Genomic DNA, 18589 nt, shown 5'->3' on the forward strand with positions numbered 1-18589 from the left:
TAAATCAGAAAGCATTTTTTCAACAATTTCAAGAGTCTTGGACTAAGAAGTTTTAAACATAACTTTTTCTCTTTGACTGGGTAAATCAATCAAAGGTTTCTCAGTTTTAACAGAAACAGATTTTTCAGAAACAGGTTTTTCAACAATTTTTTCTTCAATACGGTCAAGCTGTTGACCAATAATATGCAAAGATTGATTAGTAAAATTGTTTTGTTCAATAAGAATAACAATGGGAGTTTGGTCATCAGCAATTTTGAAAGGAGAGGCTTTCACTTCCTCTTTTGTCACTTCATCCTTCTTAGTAGTTATCAAAATAGAGAAAATTTGTTCAACGGTTTTATCTATTTTAACAAAATTTGATTTTTTTTTTATCACATTTAAATGTTGTTTTGAAACCCCATCTTTTGAAACAAAATGGTTTTCAAGAAAATCAAAAAACAAAATATGTTTTTTCAATTGATTCATCTTTTCCAACCATTTTCTCTTAACACGGTCTTTTTCAGATTGAGGAAAATTATTTTGGAAATATTTTCTTTTAGGTCTGTTTTTTGAAAGCATAAACTCATTGTACAAAGCAAACCAATCAATTTCAAAATCATCATTTAAAACAGTCAAAACTCTTAATTGATTTTGGTAAACAGGAGGATTTTCAATCGGAGGAGAATCAAAGTCTGAAGGAGTAACAGAAACAGAGTCTTCTTCATCATCAACGGCAACATTGCCATAAGGAGAGGAAGATTCAGCTTTAGCAGAATAGAAGGGAGTGCTAACTTGTGAATTACTCCTTTTAGCTTTAAATCAGAGGATTTTTCCAAATTCTTTTTCAAAAAATCATTGATCTTTTGATCTCTTTTTGAAATACTATCAGATCCAGCAAAGGAATGTCTTCCTTCGTTGATTCTCAAAGGTGGATTGTTTTGAAAACTTATTTTAACAGTACCATCAAGATATTGTTGAATATGAGTAAGGTCAAGTTCATCAAAAACAGGTTTAGCAGTAGGGGATTCTTCTTCCAACAACCAATCCTTAGGAAGCTTAACATCTTGCCATTGGATCATTTTTGGAACTTGAATTTTAGCATTAAGGGTTGAAGATTGAATTAACATGGTTTTACCAGAAGGTTCTCTAGGGATTTTAGCGCATGGGTTCATTTGAGTACCCAATAATTTATAATAAATGCGGTAAATCAAAGCAAAAGGCTTACTATCTTCTTCCATGTGATAACCAGATGAAGCAATATTCAATGTCAAAGCTTTAATAATATTAGGATCATCCAAAGCAAGAGTAAGATCAGGGTAACAATTAAAATAAACAAGACCATCATACATAGAAGCAGTAATCATACCAAGAATGCTATCATTAAAAATCTTAAATCTAGCATCTCTTAAACACATGAGAACAGAAGCATTAATACCCTTTTGGGTAAGTGGTTTAATAGCAACTTGAACCATACCAATATGCAAATAACTGAATTTTTTAGCAGCAAGGAATTCACTAACATTTCTTTTAGTGAACAAACAACATTTTTCATGAACTTTTGAAATAAAGAAAATTTGTTCAACAGTTCTGGCTTTGTAAGCAGAATGAAAAGCACTTTCAACAAAACTAGTTTTATAAACAGTTTTAGTATCAACTTTAGGAACATTCCAATTACAAAAATCAGTGATCAATTCATTATCATCAATAGTGTGATCTTCTTCATTTACAATATCAGGAGGACAACTAGTCCTGGAGTTGATAGAGGAGTTGGATCTCCACAACCTATCCATACTATCCTAGGTTCAACACTCTATCATGTTTTTCTCACAATCGTTGCATTTTGTAACACATACCCTAACCAACCTTATACTTCTCATGCCTTACATGCCCTCTTGGCTTAAACGGGCCTTATAGTTCGGTTCTAGGAATTCACTTTACAACTAGGGTGGCGCCAACGACAGTAAGAAGGGAACACAACAACAGAATATTAAAGTCTCAGGTAGACATGGACAAGAAACAAAGACACAACAACACTATTGTATGATGCAAAACTGCAAGTGCACAATATCGTAGTTTTATAGTAAAGTGATGAGAAGAGTATCGTCCTCAGGGATTGGTAACTTACTTTTGACAAATACCAAAATTATTCTAATCTTGATTTTATCTAGAGAAGTCACTAAGGTTTTAGTAATTGGAATTCAAAATAAAATCAATTTAAATAAAAGATACGCAGAGGAAAAGAAAGATGTTGCTTGAAAATCAACTTAATGAGAAAGAAACTTCTAGGAAATCGATTTCACCTAATCTCTCACTATGCTTTACTTATCTAGCTAATTTAATTTAATTTTCTTTGTTTGTTAGCAATCTCCAAACTCATCCAACAGCCTCTTTCAATAGTCAATTGGAAACATTCTTGTTCATTATTTTACATAAGAGTATGAAATTTAATAAAGCAAGAAAGCATTAAGACCAATGATTTTAATACTACATAGGTTCATACAAGTCTTTCGATCTCTATATTTACCTATGCTGAAATATTCAAGATCTATCTTGTAATCCCCTCTTTCGACAGCAAATCACAAGATTAAAATCATTTAATTAATGGCCAGTTAATTAGAAGCAATAAGCTTAGAATAAATCAAACAAACATAAAGAGAATTTGTTCAAATTAACATAGAAAAGCAAGCATAGTTCGAAACTAGATTACATCGTTTTCCTAGAATAAAGAAAGTTTAGTTCATGCTAAAAATTAAATCCAACACAAACGAGTTTACCATAATTTTTTCTGAGAAGATTGGAAAGAAATTAAATGCTGAAAAATTCTCTGTTCCAGCCCTCTCTTTCTTTCTGCTTCAGCACCTTTTTCCTCTTTTTGCTGCAGCGGCTGTCCTCTTTTTGCTTCAGCGTTCCTCCTTGCTTTTTCTTTTTGCCCTATGTTTTTAAAGTCCAACCCTTTACTTTTTGCAGCCTAACACAGCCCAAAAAGCCCAAACGTTTTTCAGTTTTTCAGCCCAAACGTTTTTGCTTCAGTTCAACCACTCTTTCTTCTTCTTTTTTCTGCTTTATTCTTTTCTGGTTCAGCCCAAAATTATTACATTCAGCCCAAAACGTTTTTTTCTTCAACCCATAATACTTTTTCAGTTCAACCCAAAAATCTCTATTCAACTTCAACGCCTCCTTCTTTTTGTTTCTTTTCTTCCTGCCTTTCTTTTCTGCCTTTAGCCACTTCGTATTGCCCTTTTTTCAGTCCAAGTGTTCAGCTCAAAACCTTTTTCAGCTGCTTCATGTCTCTTTATTTGAGTAAATCTTCATTTTCTTCAAATCTGAAATAAAATTTAAATAACAATAATGAAGTCTAAAATAAAAAAAAAAAATAAATAAAATTAGACTAAAGTTTAAAGTTGAGGAGTGATAAATTACACTCAATTATGCAAGTCATCAACTATCACCGGCTAGAAAAGAGTGGCTCTGATACCATAGTGTTGTTACTTGAAAGAGGAACCCCAAGATAGTGTTAATACTGTTTATGGTATCAGAGCCACTCTTTATGGTATTCCTGATGGTGTTAATACGTTGATCTATACTATTCTCAAACATTTTGTTGGTACTCCATCCAATATTTCATCTCTTGTTTCTGACTATTTAAATAATTTGAGCTGTCCTACTATGTCTGATTACAGATGGTATCAAGATGTTTTTACTTCCAGAGTGATGCTCCGGAAAGATTGTCATAAGCCTTATTGGAAAGAAAAGTTTATTGACAGTCTACCTCCTATCTTTGCCCATAAGGTAAAACAAGAGTTAATGGGTAAAAATGATTCTATTGATTATGATAATTTAACCTATGGTGATATTTTCAGTACTATTAAAAAACTTGGTATCAATATGTGTAATGATGAAAAATTGTTAAAACACCAATTAAAAAATAAAAGAAAAGCTAAATATAAAATGGGTAATTTCTGTGAACAATATGGTTTACCCTCTATTGCTCCTTCCAGGCAAAAGGGGAAAAAACATGATAAAAGTCACAAAAATTATAGCCATAAAAAACATAAAAGATACAGAACCAACTTTGTTAAACCTAATGATTTTTATGCTAAGAAGAAAAATGTTTCTAAAAAATATGTTAAACAAAGATCAGGTAAAGGTAAATGCTTTAACTGTGGTAAACCTGGACACTTTAGTAAAGACTGTAAAGAAAAACCAGGCAAGTTAAAAAACAAGTTCAACATGTTAAATATTGATGATAATGTGCAAGAAGAATTATTCAGAATCCTTGAATCAAACAACTTGTCTGATTCTTTGGAAGATGATTTTTCTTCTTCTGATTCTTGTTATCAATCCGTTGATGATTCTTTTGATTCTCCTAATATTAAACTTGGTTGTAGAGATTCTTGTTGCAATGTTATTAAATCCGTTAAAACCCTCACTAAAAGTGAAGAAAATGAAAAATTAATAATTCAACTGATAAATCAAATTCAAAATCCTGAATTACAAAAAGAATATTTAGATAAGTTCAAGAAAAATTTGGTAAAAGATGAAACTGATAAAAAACTAAAATCAACTATAAGCTTTGAAGAAACTTTGGAAAGATTTAATAAAAAGAAATCCAAAGAATTAACTGTTAATGATTTGCAACATGAAATTAATATTGTTAAACAAGAAATAAACGAATTAAAACATGATTTTAAATATATTAAAAATGATAACAATAATCTTAAACAAGAGCTGATAATGTTAAAAGTTGATAAAAACCTTGATAAACAACATTCTGATAAATTTGATAGTAAACATGATGAGTACCAAGATGGAGGTGAATCCAGTCAACAAGCTCTTCTTTCTGATAAAGGTATTCCTGATACTTTCACTAATCCTCAACTTGCTTTTGTTAATAAAATTCTTCCTCCCAAATGGTTTACAAAAGTTAAAATTATTGTTTTTCCTGATTATCATTTCACTGTTATTGCTATGATTGATTCTGGTGCGGATATGAACTGTATCCAAGAAGGACTGATTCCTTCAAAATATTTTGAAAAATCTACTGAACGATTGGTTTCTGCTAATGGTTCTCAAATGAAAATTAAGTATGAATTGAATAATGCTCATGTGTGCCATGATAATGTCTATTTTAAGATTCCTTCTGTTCTTGTTAAAAATATGACTGATAAAGTGATTTTTGGTCTGCCATTTATAACTGCTTTATATCTTTTTCTTGTTGAACATTATGGAATTACTACTGATCCTTTTGGACAGAAAGTAAAGTTCAAATTTGCTTAAAAATTCGAAATTGACGTTGATAATCTGTCTTATAAGAAAAATTCTCCCTTGAATGAACTTATTCAAGAACTAGTGTTGAGTTCTTGCCAATATTTCACTGATGATTTTAAAGGTAATTTTCATAGTGACAAAATGTTAAATACTATCAATCATCCTGACATTATCAATGATTCTTTGCAGGAATCGGACACTGATGCGTGGATAAATACCACTAAAAGTGGGATAATAATAATATTCATATTTATACCACTAGTTAGTGGATAATTATGGAAAAGAAAAACAAGGAAAAAGCTCCTACACAGGACTATTCTCAAAACAAAAGACTCCCAGCGGGACCTTTTGCAATGCATGAAGGCACATCTTTTGGGGTAAAACCCAGCGGATCAACATCCCTTCAGAGATATGTCCCAGCTAAAATGACATATTCCAGTGGTGATATGATAATTGCTTTACAGGAAGTCTTATCCAGATCCTTACAATTTCATAATGGAGTCTATAGTGAATTACCAGATTCCATAAAATATATTCTTGATAATCTCTATGCTGCTTTTACTAGAAACCATTGTTCACTGTTTAAAAAAACCCTCCAAGCTCTTGAAATCCACCTTGTTAATCTTACTGCTCAGAATGAAGCTTATATAAGCCACTATGCTAATCTTATTTCAGAAAAAATCCTTGCTTCGGAAAATGACCTTGTTTCAAACCTCGTTCCAGAAAATATTCTTATTTCAGAAAATGAGGCTTTTAGAAGCCATCTTGTTGACCATCCAAATATTACAAATGATTCTTACGTCAGTCAACTCTTTGGCAAAGAGGATATCCATTCAAAGGATAAAATGACTATAATGGGCACTGATTATGCAAGATTGAGCCTTAAGACCCAATCTATGTTAAGAAGTGTTGTTGCCAACTTGCCAACAGATATACAATCTCGTATTCTGAACAGCAAGGCTATGTTCCGGTCTGTTGACCTATGGTTCAGGTATTTCAAGAAACTTGTTACAGCCACTATTCCTGATCCTGATGAATTAGACGAAGGTGATAATGTCTTTATTTAGCTTGACTGGGAAGAACACTTTGGGAGTACCCTCAGAGTGTATGAAAAGAAACACCCATTTCCTGGCCTTTTGATAAATTATGATGATGGTTCAATTGTTGGTAATGATTTAGATGATGATGATGACAGGGACCCTCACTGGCTTTCCCAAATGTTTGAATATGGCTTTATCAGGTTTATAAAATTAACAAGCCATTATCAAGCCAGCCAACTCCCACAAATTATTCAGGATGTTATTAAAGGATTTAACAGTCCTTTTGTTTCCATCATATGCTGGGGTACGTTGCCAAAATGGGAAATAGACAACTGGATGAATGTCCAGCCCTCAAAGCATCTCATTCTCATAAATGGTCACACTCACCAAGGGCCATGGTTTGAAGGAAATTCTCATTTTTCCTTTAATGATCCTTTTACTCTTGCAGAATGTTGGAGAAATTGTTTTAATAACCAAATTATTAATGTTGCTCAGAATTTATGGAAAAAATATCATTTCATGGGAAGCACAGATAGGATTTCTGTCTTTGGTCCCAGACCATATTCTGATGCCATTGCTTATTTGCGGATTGCTGATCATTGTAATCCAAGAAGTCTTCTCATCCCGGAGAAAACTCCAACATTTGAGCCAATTTTATATTGTGGATTCTGTAACTAGTATGCTGTTTACCATGAGCATGAATGTGATTCTCCACAAGGTCCTTTTGATCCTTTTGATGGTTATCCATCCGATGCTCCCTCTACTAATTGATGAGTTTATTCCTGAGGTTACTATTGTTACAAGACTGATGCTACTTTATTTGCCTGGCTTGCACAAAAGCCAAAATATTTCAATGTCCTTGACGTATATGTTGCTGAAAATTCGGAACTGTTTCATGATACTCCGGATTCTGCGGAAGATTTTGATTCTTCTATTTGTCTGGCTTGCACAATGGCCAAATGCTTCAATATTTACTACTGCTAGAAGCCTGTTTCCCACCAATATGATGCTTCTAAAGATTCCTAATAATTACTCTCAATGGGCACAAGATGATAAAGTTTGTTTCTTTCTCTTGTGATTGGTTCTTTTGGGCACCAATAATATGGCCTAAAGGATGAGATGGCCTAGAATCTAAAGACACTCATTAGATGGCCTAGGTTCTCAAATTTTCAGATATTCCAACTCTACGGATGATTCCCCAAGATTTGGAGTAAAAAAAAAAAAATTACTATTCAGTCACTATTCACTTGTCACTATTCACCTGTCACTATTCATCTGTCACTATTCACTGTCACTATTCATCCGTTACTATTCATGACACTGTTCACTCCGAATTTGGCCTATTTAAGGGAGGTTGTCCCTTATGTTTGAAACAAGTTTTACTAAGGTTTTAGTTCAGATTTCTCTTCCCTTAGAACTCCTTCCCTTAGGAAGCCTTCTTAGAGAGAGAATTCACCATACTTCTACTACTACTACCTTATTCACTACAAACTTTGTAATCCTACAAACCTTGTAACTAGAACTAGTTCAAGCTTTGTAACTGTTAACTTGTACTGTTGAGATCTTGTATTCACTACTACTGTAAGTGTTTATCCTACTTTCAATAACAAGTATTTTCATTTTTATGATCATTATTCTATTTGTTGCTACCGCCACCTTGGACGGATTACCGCCATAACGAACGGTTCTAAATTGCTTTCATTTACTTTGAATTATTTTCATATATACTTGGCTGGTTCTACCGTCTTATAATTGTTCTTACTTTCAAGTTATTTTCAAGTTATGTACATTACTTTCTTTACAATATTGCTGTGCTTCTGTCTCTTCTCATCAGCTGTGCGTCCCTTTTCCCCTTTATGGTATATATATATATATATATATATATATATGAGATGAGTTCAAGTTACATCTTTTTTAAACCATTGGATTTAAGTAGATCCAACGGTCAAAAAAAGACCCACATTAATGCGAATATTCTAATTGATCTCATTTATTATCCCATATTTAGTACATTCTATACCTATCTCTAAACCAAAAAAAAAAAAAAAAATTCTACTTTTCTCTCTCTCTCTCTCCTCCAAATGGCATATCATACTTGTTTGTTTTGTAAGTTGTGTCAAATGTCACTACATCCCCAAAGTATTGATAAGCCATTCTTGATCATGCATCCACCCAAAAAAAAATTAACCATATGGCCAACATCATCACATTGAATTGCATAAAAGAAATTGGAGTTTTGAGCTTGTTGTTTTTTGGCAATAATTAAGGATAGTTGAGGCATCCCTAGCATCTAGATTTTTTCCCCTAACATCTCTCAAGTGATTCCAACAATCTCTACTTGTAAATGTCTAGTCGCCTACATTGAACATCATGGCAACTTTTTTTGTTGGAAGACCTTCTCCAAATTTTTCAATAAGACTCTCAGTAGCAGTAGACATTTTTTTGTCGCATTGGAGGTATGACATGCTTTTTGGACTAATTATACCATGATTGTGGTTGTTTTCAAATCCCTTCACAACCCATTTCTGCAACTTCTTATTCTTCATGACCCTAAGCATTGCTTTGCATCCAGTTCTAAGACTTAAGCAACTTCTATGGTCCTTTTTTTCATCATTTCTGCTCTCTCCACTATCAAATGTATTTTTTGTTTTGCGTTACCCTTCACTACAACATACATAAATACGCTTGTTACATTATCACTTTTGGGTGCTTTTTTACCTGTATGTATACGGATTCCAAAACCTTCTTTTTTGGCAAATTCTTTGTAAAAAGTTTCAACTCCATCAAGGGAGTCAAACTTCATTCAGATATATGGATATATGGCTAAGATTTTAACTCACAATCACCAAAATCTTCAAATGGTAACTCTTGCTCTAATAGTCCTGAATTGTTCGGGGCATCATATAACTCTTCTTGTTTCATCTGCTATTTAGTAACTAGAAGAACCCATATAAATAATGAACACAAATAAAAAAAATATGCAAACATATTACCAATAGTAGCTACAAAATGGGGGAAAGAATAATCAACTTGATAAGAATCAAAAGAATAAGAATAATCACCCTTTCAGAGCTATGATTGAAGTAAAATCTGCCTTCTGAGATTCTTATTACAACTAGCAAACAACAATGCAATGTTGCAAAAAATTAAATGGAGTGAGTGATGAGTCATAAATCCTTACTTTTCATGCTCATCTTTAAATGGTGTGGCTAACACAACTATTGTCATAAAAGGACATGATGATACAACCCTCACTAAAGGATTGATGAATACGTGATGGTTTATTCTTGAATAAGAAAGAAAATTAAACATCCTTACTATTGTGATGCATAACTATAAAGCTGAGGTGGGGTTTATTCCAAAAAATATATAATATTTATTTTGCCAACCACTAACAAGTTAAGAAGTTCTTCTTTTGTTTCTATTATTCTATATGAGTAAATTGTAAAAGAGGCTCAAAGTAGCATAGTGGGTAGAAGACAAAAAAAAAAAAAAAAATTGTGGTGGACAACTCCTTTAAGTAATCAAACTTTTTTTCTTTTTTCTTTTTCAACTTCTATTACTCAAACAAATAAGTAACCACGGTCAAGATTATAGGATTAGTTGCAAATCAAACTCCATCAAGGTTTAAATATAGATGCAATAGAACAAAATATTAGTAATAGAGAATGATAAAAGCAAAGTCTAATATAATATCAGTGATTCATGTGAGAAAATAAATTAAACAAATTTCACAATTTATGCTGCCACATAATTCAACCCTCCTTCAATTAAACATTTCTTATTTAGTCTTTACTCACTATCAGATGGATAATCATAATTAACAGTAAGATATATCGGAGGTGCTCAAGAAAAAATAAGTGTTGTTACAAGGTAAAAAATAATACATAAGTGCCTTTAGCATAAACCAACTACAATCACACATCTATATCTACAATCGCGACAAGAAAGAGTAAAGCGGATGATCTTTGTGATCCTCTCAAAAATTATAGTAATAATATAGTAATCAACTCCTAGTCCTACAAGCAATTTTTTCCGAAATCCTAGCCAAAGTCTAGAAACTTGGAGATAGAGAACAAAATAGAATAAAATAGTCTACTAACCAACTACACTCACATGCAATCGAATAAAATAGTTCATCGACTAAAAAAAAAAGTTCATACCTACAACAAAGTCTAGAAACGTTGTGTTATTCAACAAAGTATGGTAGATTGTGGTTTTTTTTTTTTTTGGTTGTTGCTGGCAACCAGGCTGTGGAGGTGGAAGCAAAATGAAATATTGAAACTTGAAATAAATAGTTTACCAAAAAAAAAAAAAAAAGAAACTTGAAATAAATAAAAAAGACAGAAAAGCTAATAAAGCTAAACTCTAGTGGACAAAAGAATAGAGCAAAACACCGTCACTCGGGGGCGGCGTTACAGTTCTTCAGGAGCAACCTCCTAACTTAATAAAAAAAAAATTATATATAAAATATTTTTTTATTAGTTTAACTTACATTTAAAATATTTTTACACACTTTCTCTCAAAAAAAAAAAAAAAAAAAATTACACACTTACTATTAGTATCTCTCTCTTTCTCTCATGAATCTCTGATATTAATTATGTGTATTATATATATATATATATATGTGCATTATTTATCTATATATATATATATATATATAACCGAAGCTTTTGAATCTCCCACAGTTTTACACATCAATATTAAATTTATTTATTTTTTCTATTTTTTAAATTTCGATTTTTTTCCCTAGTCTTTTATGCGACTGACTCTCTCTAACCTATAGGCATTCTTAAAACCCAAAACCCTTATATATATAAAACTGAAGCTTTTGAATCTCCCATAGTTTTACACGTCAGTATTAAATTTATTTATTTTTTCTATTTTTTAAATTTCGATTTTTCCCCAGTCTTTTATGCGACTGACTCTCTCTAACCTATACGCATTCTTAAAACCCAAAACCCTAACCTTTGAGCTCTCTCTCTCTTCGCTTTGTCTTGGGTCCTGTCGTTTCCCCTTTCTCTCTTTATTCGTCAAACCTCTCCCTTACAAGCCATCCCCATTCACTCATTCGCTCTTGCTTCGCTCGCTCTTCGTTGATTTTAGCATATTTTCAGTTAATCTATACGATTTCACATTAAAACCTAGGGTTCAATTCGATTAATTAGCAATCAATTAATGCTGAGTACTTCGATTTGTGTGTGTGTGTGTTCGGATTTGTAAAACTATTTGTTGATTTGAGTAAAATCTCTATGGATTTTCAATGGACTAGAAATTTAACTAGGGTTTTGTAAATTTTGTTCGGTTACTGATCTGCTTGATTCTGATTTGATCATTTTTTTTTTGTTGGATTTTTTTCGATGAAATGTTTGGTCTTCACTACTCATTTGATCTGTTGAGTTGATTTTGCTTTTGAGTCCGTTTGATCTGTATATATATTTATGTTCTATTTGTGTGTATATGTGTACATGCTATGTATTTAAGCTTCGCTAAAATTAATGCTATGGTTTCATATTGTTCTGTCGGTTTTGTATTCTGTGATTAGGTTTCTGTGTTTGTGTGATTGGCTTCAATGTTTTGCTTAATGAAATGATTTGGGACACGATATTTTCAAAACTCTGTTTTTAGTTTTTAACTGCCTTGATTTAAAGCTTTGAGAACTTCTGATTTGTTCACTTGATTGTGGTTTACTTTTATGCCAAAATGAGTTGTGCTTAGAAAAGATGTATATTCTTTTGGGGAAAATAGAGATTCTAATGTAAAGTTCACATTGTTTGTAAATCTTTGTAAGTGAAATTTTTTTTTTAGTCTACCACCAATAGTATTTAAGTTTTTAGAAGTAGAAGTTGTGCCAAAATGCTCAAGTTTTTTAATGTCAGAGCTCAAGCTCCAGGTATGTAATTTTACGATGTTTTCATCACCATAGAGTAGCCAAGGTGTAGTGAGCCAACTCTATTTCCCTTTGAATTATCAAAAAAAAAAAAAAAAAAAAACTTTATTTCCCTTTGATTTGTATTCTTTGAAATGGGAGTGTATACATCTTTTAATTTTTCCTCTCTTTTCCTTTTCTAATAAAATTATTTACTTAAAAAAACACTAACTTATAATTTGATACAAAAAATTATTTGCTAAGATGTAGAAGAATGGTAATAATTTGAAATACTTTAGGGGAAGTCTCAAACTTGACCACAGGGTAGGGTGTTTCTAAATAATGTCAATGGAAAAACCAATGTGGATTCTCTTTGAAAAAAATAGAAATAAATTCATATGGTGTGTAATTGTATGGAACTTGCTATTTAAGTGAGTCTCTATTTTAATTTGTTTTAATGGTTGGGAGTTAAATTCAGTTTCGATTTATTATTATTATTATTTATTTGATTGAAAAGGTAGAAATTCTATTACTATCAAAAAGAAAGTTTGAAAAGTATAACATGGGAATGATCCAAGCCAACTCAGTGGCTTAGGTTCCAGGAAAAAAATATATATAGGGAAATAGATAGTATGACCATGTCAACTAGTGGTTAGATGAACTCCAGTATACATATATTTATATATTTCGTTTATATTCATATTTTTGATTGAAAGGTGAATCTCAAGTTTGTGTTTTCCTATCAAATTGAGATAGATGTCTACTTCTTCAGTACTTTCCACTCTTCTGACAATGGGCTCTTCCTCCTCATATAAATGGATAGTGAGTAGGCAATTTTTACTTTTGAGTATAATACGATTGGACACTTACACTATTGCACATTCTGAGTCTAATAGAAATTCTTACTCTCCCATCCCATATTCCAATTTTACTGTTTATTTATTTATTTATTAAATTTTTTGTCTTTCTTACAAATAAACAATACTGGATATGATATTGATAGTTTGCTATTTCAGTAAAGCACTGATTCATAGCTTTCATATATATGAATGCATGCTAATTATAGGATTAAATCTTAAATAATTGTTGATGCATTTGTGTCACTTGGATTGAAGGTTCAGAAAAGTACATTTTCGAGGTATGACTTCTTTGGGTGTATATTTTAAATTTTTGAGAAGATAATCATATTGACAGATTAATAAGGATATAATAGTAAGTGCATTTTTCCATAGAGGATGTATTATGCATATTGGAAGCTTCAAGGAGGCTGAAAATAATTATAAATGAATCATTACAATTCCATTAGTCAATTTGTGTTTACAAATCAATACATTTTTCAGGTGTTTGAGAAAATTATGATCTATGTTCAATTGAGATGAAGATTACGAATAAATTGAGCATCCCATTTTAGAAATTGGGCCAACACGTATTTGCTTCGGGTAATAATCTCTCATTCTTTAAAGGTTTTTTTTTGTATAGTTTAAGAAATAGTTCAATTTTTAAGGAGAAGAAAAAAATCTTTAAGAAATTTTAGAAAATAAATGATACATTATATCACATTACAAAATAATTATATATTCATTTATTTCCAAGCAACACGTGGATTTGCGAATAGTCTAATAACTTAAACAATTAGCACTTGCTTCAGTATGCATAATAACTTTTAGGCTGGCACCATATTCAACATGAGAGGCCATTATAACCACAACAGCACACTTAAAAACTAAAGACTTAATCGAATCAAAAAAAAAAAAAAAAAACTAAAGACTTAAGACTTGCATCACAATTCACAAACAAATGACACAAGAAAAGGAAAGGACAATAAAGATCAAATGATTTCAAATTTAAGATACGGTATTATTAAACTTTGACGCAGGTTTCTCCATCGCAGTTCCATCCTTCGTGGGGATTTTCTTCCCCCTTGGAATCATCATTGGCTCCTTTGTCTTCATTCAAGGCACACTTTGGATGAAGATCAAAGTCACACTTATCACAGTAATATGACCAGACAAGTCCCTCCTCATCACACCCATCACAATTATAAACCCTACGACGAGCAAGCACAAGCTCATGCTCCTCATGGAGTTTGTGTTTCAACTTCTCAGGCCACCCCTTTGCCAACTCCTCAATTTCTGCCTCAATCTCCTTCAACCGCTCATCAGTAAAAGGATAAGCATCAGCCCCATGAATCATTATAATATCTCGAGCTTCTTTTGTGACAGTCTTGCCACTTGGTCCAATGGCTACAAGCAGGGGAATGCCACGGACCTTGAAAGTGCGACTCAAGGATCCCTTCCTAGGATCACCAAAGGGAAGCGCTAGCCATGGCATTCCTGAAAAGAATTCATCAAAAGAGGCTTGGTCCCTGTCACTAGAGATGAAAATCACTTCAAAGGCATCATCCTTTGCCTTGATCTTGTGGTATGCATCCATTAGTTTTGGTAGAAAGGCGCGACATGGAGGGCACCAATGTGCTGAGAAGTAAAGTAGGATGTTCTTTCCCACTAAATCTTTTACTGGAATCTGGAAAGGAAAACAAGTGATCAAATTCATTTTAACAGGATGCAAACTTCTCTACATACCACATAGAATATCGCATATAAACCAAGAACTAAATACAAGTATTTCCACTGTTAGTGGGAGGAACGAATTCATTCGTCATCACAACAGTTTGGACCAAATTATCTGACATAATCCATAAGATACTATAAAGTTTGCAGCATTGAATAAATCTTAGGTTACCTTGACTCCATCTTTTCCAATGACAAAATCTTGATCTCCTGAAACCAAAATTGACTCCAGGGTTTGAGCTTCCTGTTTTGCCTTCTCCACCTCAGCAAGCTCTGTGAACCTTTCTGGCGTGAACGGGTATGCCAGAACCCCATGTTCGTCAATTGCTTCAGCAACATTGGATTGAAGAGTCTTCCCATCTGGCCCTATAATAACCAAAGTGGGGAGGGCTGCGAGCTCAAAGTACTGAGCCAGCTTTTGACAGCTCTTGTCCTTGACAGGTAGTGCAAACCAATGCAAGCTTTTGAAGCCTTGATTGAATGATTCCTCATCCTCTTCAAGTGGTATCAACACAATCTCAAAGTTCTCTCCCTTTGCTTTCAATTTTTCATAAACCTCATCAAGTTTTGGAGTAAAAACATCACAAGCCTTGTACGCGAATAATGAGAAATACAGACCTACTGTCTTTCCTTCAAGTTCAGAGACAGGCACCTTGTACATCAAGAATAAATACAGATTAGGGGAGAGGAATACTATATTTCATGTTAATGAACAAAATAACAAGCAACATCATGAAATTTTACCTTCTTTCCATCAGATGAAATGACAAAGTCACGTGAGTGGGATACCAAGATAGATCTCAAGGACTGATTCTTCCTGGCTGCTTCCTCTTGATCTTTCAAATCTTTGATCTTTTGTTGTGTGAAAGGGTACGCTTCAATTCCATACTCCCGAATGATCCCAACTCCATTGTCACTCACAACTTTCCCCTCTTCATCAAGGATTACACAGTGGGGTATGCCTCTAACCTTAAACAATTCATCCAAGCGATCACGTGTCTCTGAATCTGAAAATGGGATCGCAAGCCATGGCATCTTGGAGAAGTAACCTTTGAAGGACTCCTCATCTTCATCACCCGAGACAAAAATGACCTCAAAATCACCTTTTGAAGAGAGTTCATTGTACACCTCAATTAACGTTGGGGTGAATCGGCGACAGGGGCCACACCATGATGCTGAAAAATACAATGCCAACTTCTTCCCCTTCAGGGTCTCAATTTTAACGTGCAAATTCACAATTCAAGAAACGATTCCCTCTTAACTCGTTCCCCAATATTCATACTAGTACAATACTTGACTACGGTCCATGGAACACATCATACAATCAAAAAGGCAAGTTTAAATGATATTTTAATTAATTTTAACAAACTAATCATTCTAACACCATACATCCAGCCACTTACACTCCACTGAGTTCACCATAAGTTTTGATAAATAAGCTGACAACTCTTCTTCTTAAACTCCCCCAACCCCCTCACCAGTTTACCCATTGGCAATTAAAAAGCTTCATCATTTGTTAAATTTGCTTTCCATAGAAACTTATCGAACTTATTATAGGTTTTTTCAGACATCATTGTTTTATAAAGTTATTTATCAATTGGACCAGAGACATACAGTAACTTCTAAACTGAAAAATGTGATGCGGATGTACTGACATATACCAAATAAATAAAAACGCCACAATTTTTTCTGAATAGCTTTACTAATGGAAAGATTTTCACCTAAATACAATCTTAATTTTATTGAGCAGCCTTAGTTTATCCAAAATATTCAAATTACTTGCAATTAAAAAAAAAAAAGCCTTAGTAAGTATTATAAAATACAGGGGTCTACTATGCAGCCCAAGATCTTCACAAAAGAATTTCATGGATCAGCCATGGTTAAGTTCTTGCTCATAAAATTTTTTGTAAAAAAAATTTAAAGCTCTGCAGGGCATATATGAACTAAGTAAATAAAAAAAATATCCAAATTTCTCCAATACTATTCCAATATTTTTTTTGAAATAAAAAAGAAAAAGAGTATGAAATCAGTGCTCGTTAAATTATAAATGACAAGTACCAAGGAATTGCATCAAAATCATGAACTGATTATAAGCTATATTTACTTATTACATAGGAAAATGAAACCAGCGATTAAAGTCATCATAAACTCTTCTTTCTCCCTCCCTCTCTCACAGATCATATTTTCCCGAGAAAATCACAAGAAAAGTCCCATCAACCAATTTTCTTTGTTGGATGAATACATCACATGCCCATCAAACAGTTTGCTTAGCCAAACAAAGAGATGTAAAAATAATATATATATATTTTTTTTTTAAAAAGGACACCCATCAATAATCACTAAATGAAAAAAAAATTGACAGAATAAAATAGTACCTGATCGCCAGTGTTGCGGACAAGAAAGTCTCTCTCAGAAGAAGAGAGTAGCGAGCTAAAGTCGTGAGCTTCGTCGTTGATCACAGTCTCGGTAACGTTTTCTTCACCACCATCTGCCATTTTTTATCTCACTGAACAGTTCTAGTGGAAAGTGTGTGAAAGTAAAGTGAAAAATGCAGAGAGCTATGAGCTATGGTATTGTCCTAAGCTTGCTTATTTCGACTCTTTGCGAGAGAATATGTAAGAATATTCGTATTTATAGGGCCTCAGGTAAGTTCCAGAAGCAAAAAAAAAATTTTGTTTATGAAAAAAATAGAAAAAGATAAGGCAAAGACTTCTGGAACTTTCTTAGTCGGCAAGCAAAGAAGTGCGTAAGAACAACGTGGGAACGGTGATGTTATTGTACGGTTCGACGAGGATCACAAATTTTATTTCACTTATCCGTGTGTACGAAGCGTGCGCGATAATAAGATAAAATTCATGTTTTCTTCTTAGTTTTAAATGAGAATTTCAAAATTATATAACTTCAAAATTAACCAAAGTGAACCAAAGTTATTAATTCCATAGGAACTCGTTTTGGTTTATTCAATGGAACAAAATATTTTATATCAACCTATTTTGGTATACCGTTTTAAAATGTTTCAGATTCATATATATAATTGAAAAAATTATAAAAAAAGTTAGTCACTTTTTTATTTTCTAATAAAATTTTTCGAATAACCACCGTGGGTTGTTCTAAAAATTTTGTGTATTAGGGTTGTCTACGGGTCGGGTGGATCGAGTTTGAGATCAACTTGCTATTTGACTCGCTTAGATCGGGTGGAAGAAGTGACGACCCGCAACCGACCAACAACCACCGTGGGTTGAGTCGAATTGGGCTTTGGCAGATGATCAGTCGATTTGATTGAATCAATGGAGCGGTGGTGGTGGTAGATCTTCGTTGGATCTGAGCAAAGGAGAGAAAGATTCGACCGAATTTTGAGTGGATCTAAGCTAAACCTTGCCGGATCTAAGCCAAATGTTGCCGGATTCACACCCAACATTGCTGAATCTGAGCAGATCTACACCAAACATCGTAAGATTTGAGCAAATCTAATCAAACATTGTCGGATTTGAGCATATCTAAGTGAAGAAAGGCCAAACATGGTCGGATTTGAGTGGTGAAGGGTCTTAAAATCGCTAGATCTGAGTAGAATCTGATAGATTCAAGGGTTCGTTTTCCAATCGTGTCGGGTTACTCGGGTTTTGGTGGAGGACATCGGCCACTCAACCCATCAAAGTCGGTTTCTAAGAGACTAGACCCATAGCCGACTGACAAAGGGATCGAATCAGGCCACCGGCGGTTGGTTCCATCAGTTTCGTCGGGTGGCCAGTTTGTTTGAACAGATTATATATATATATACACACACCATAAAATTATCAATTTGAAGGAGTGTTACTATTATATATAAAATAATGATTTAATATATGGATTTCAAACCCACATAA

At 33.1% G+C, this 18589-nt stretch overlaps 1 protein-coding gene across 1 annotated transcript in view; it reads right to left on the bottom strand.

Annotated features, from left to right (window-relative positions):
- LOC126718492 (probable nucleoredoxin 1) overlaps positions 1-17356 on the bottom strand; it is a 29276-nt gene extending 11920 nt beyond the window's left edge. The window contains exon 1 of the mRNA XM_050420717.1: positions 17102-17356. Within this exon, the coding sequence (XP_050276674.1) occupies positions 17102-17221 (120 nt within the window). The 5' untranslated portion in view covers positions 17222-17356. The remainder of the gene's footprint in view (positions 1-17101) is intronic.
- Between the last annotated feature and the right edge of the window lie 1233 nt (positions 17357-18589).

The sequence above is a fragment of the Quercus robur genome, chromosome 3, assembly GCF_932294415.1.
Source record: "Quercus robur chromosome 3, dhQueRobu3.1, whole genome shotgun sequence".
Lineage (NCBI taxonomy): Eukaryota > Viridiplantae > Streptophyta > Magnoliopsida > Fagales > Fagaceae > Quercus > Quercus robur.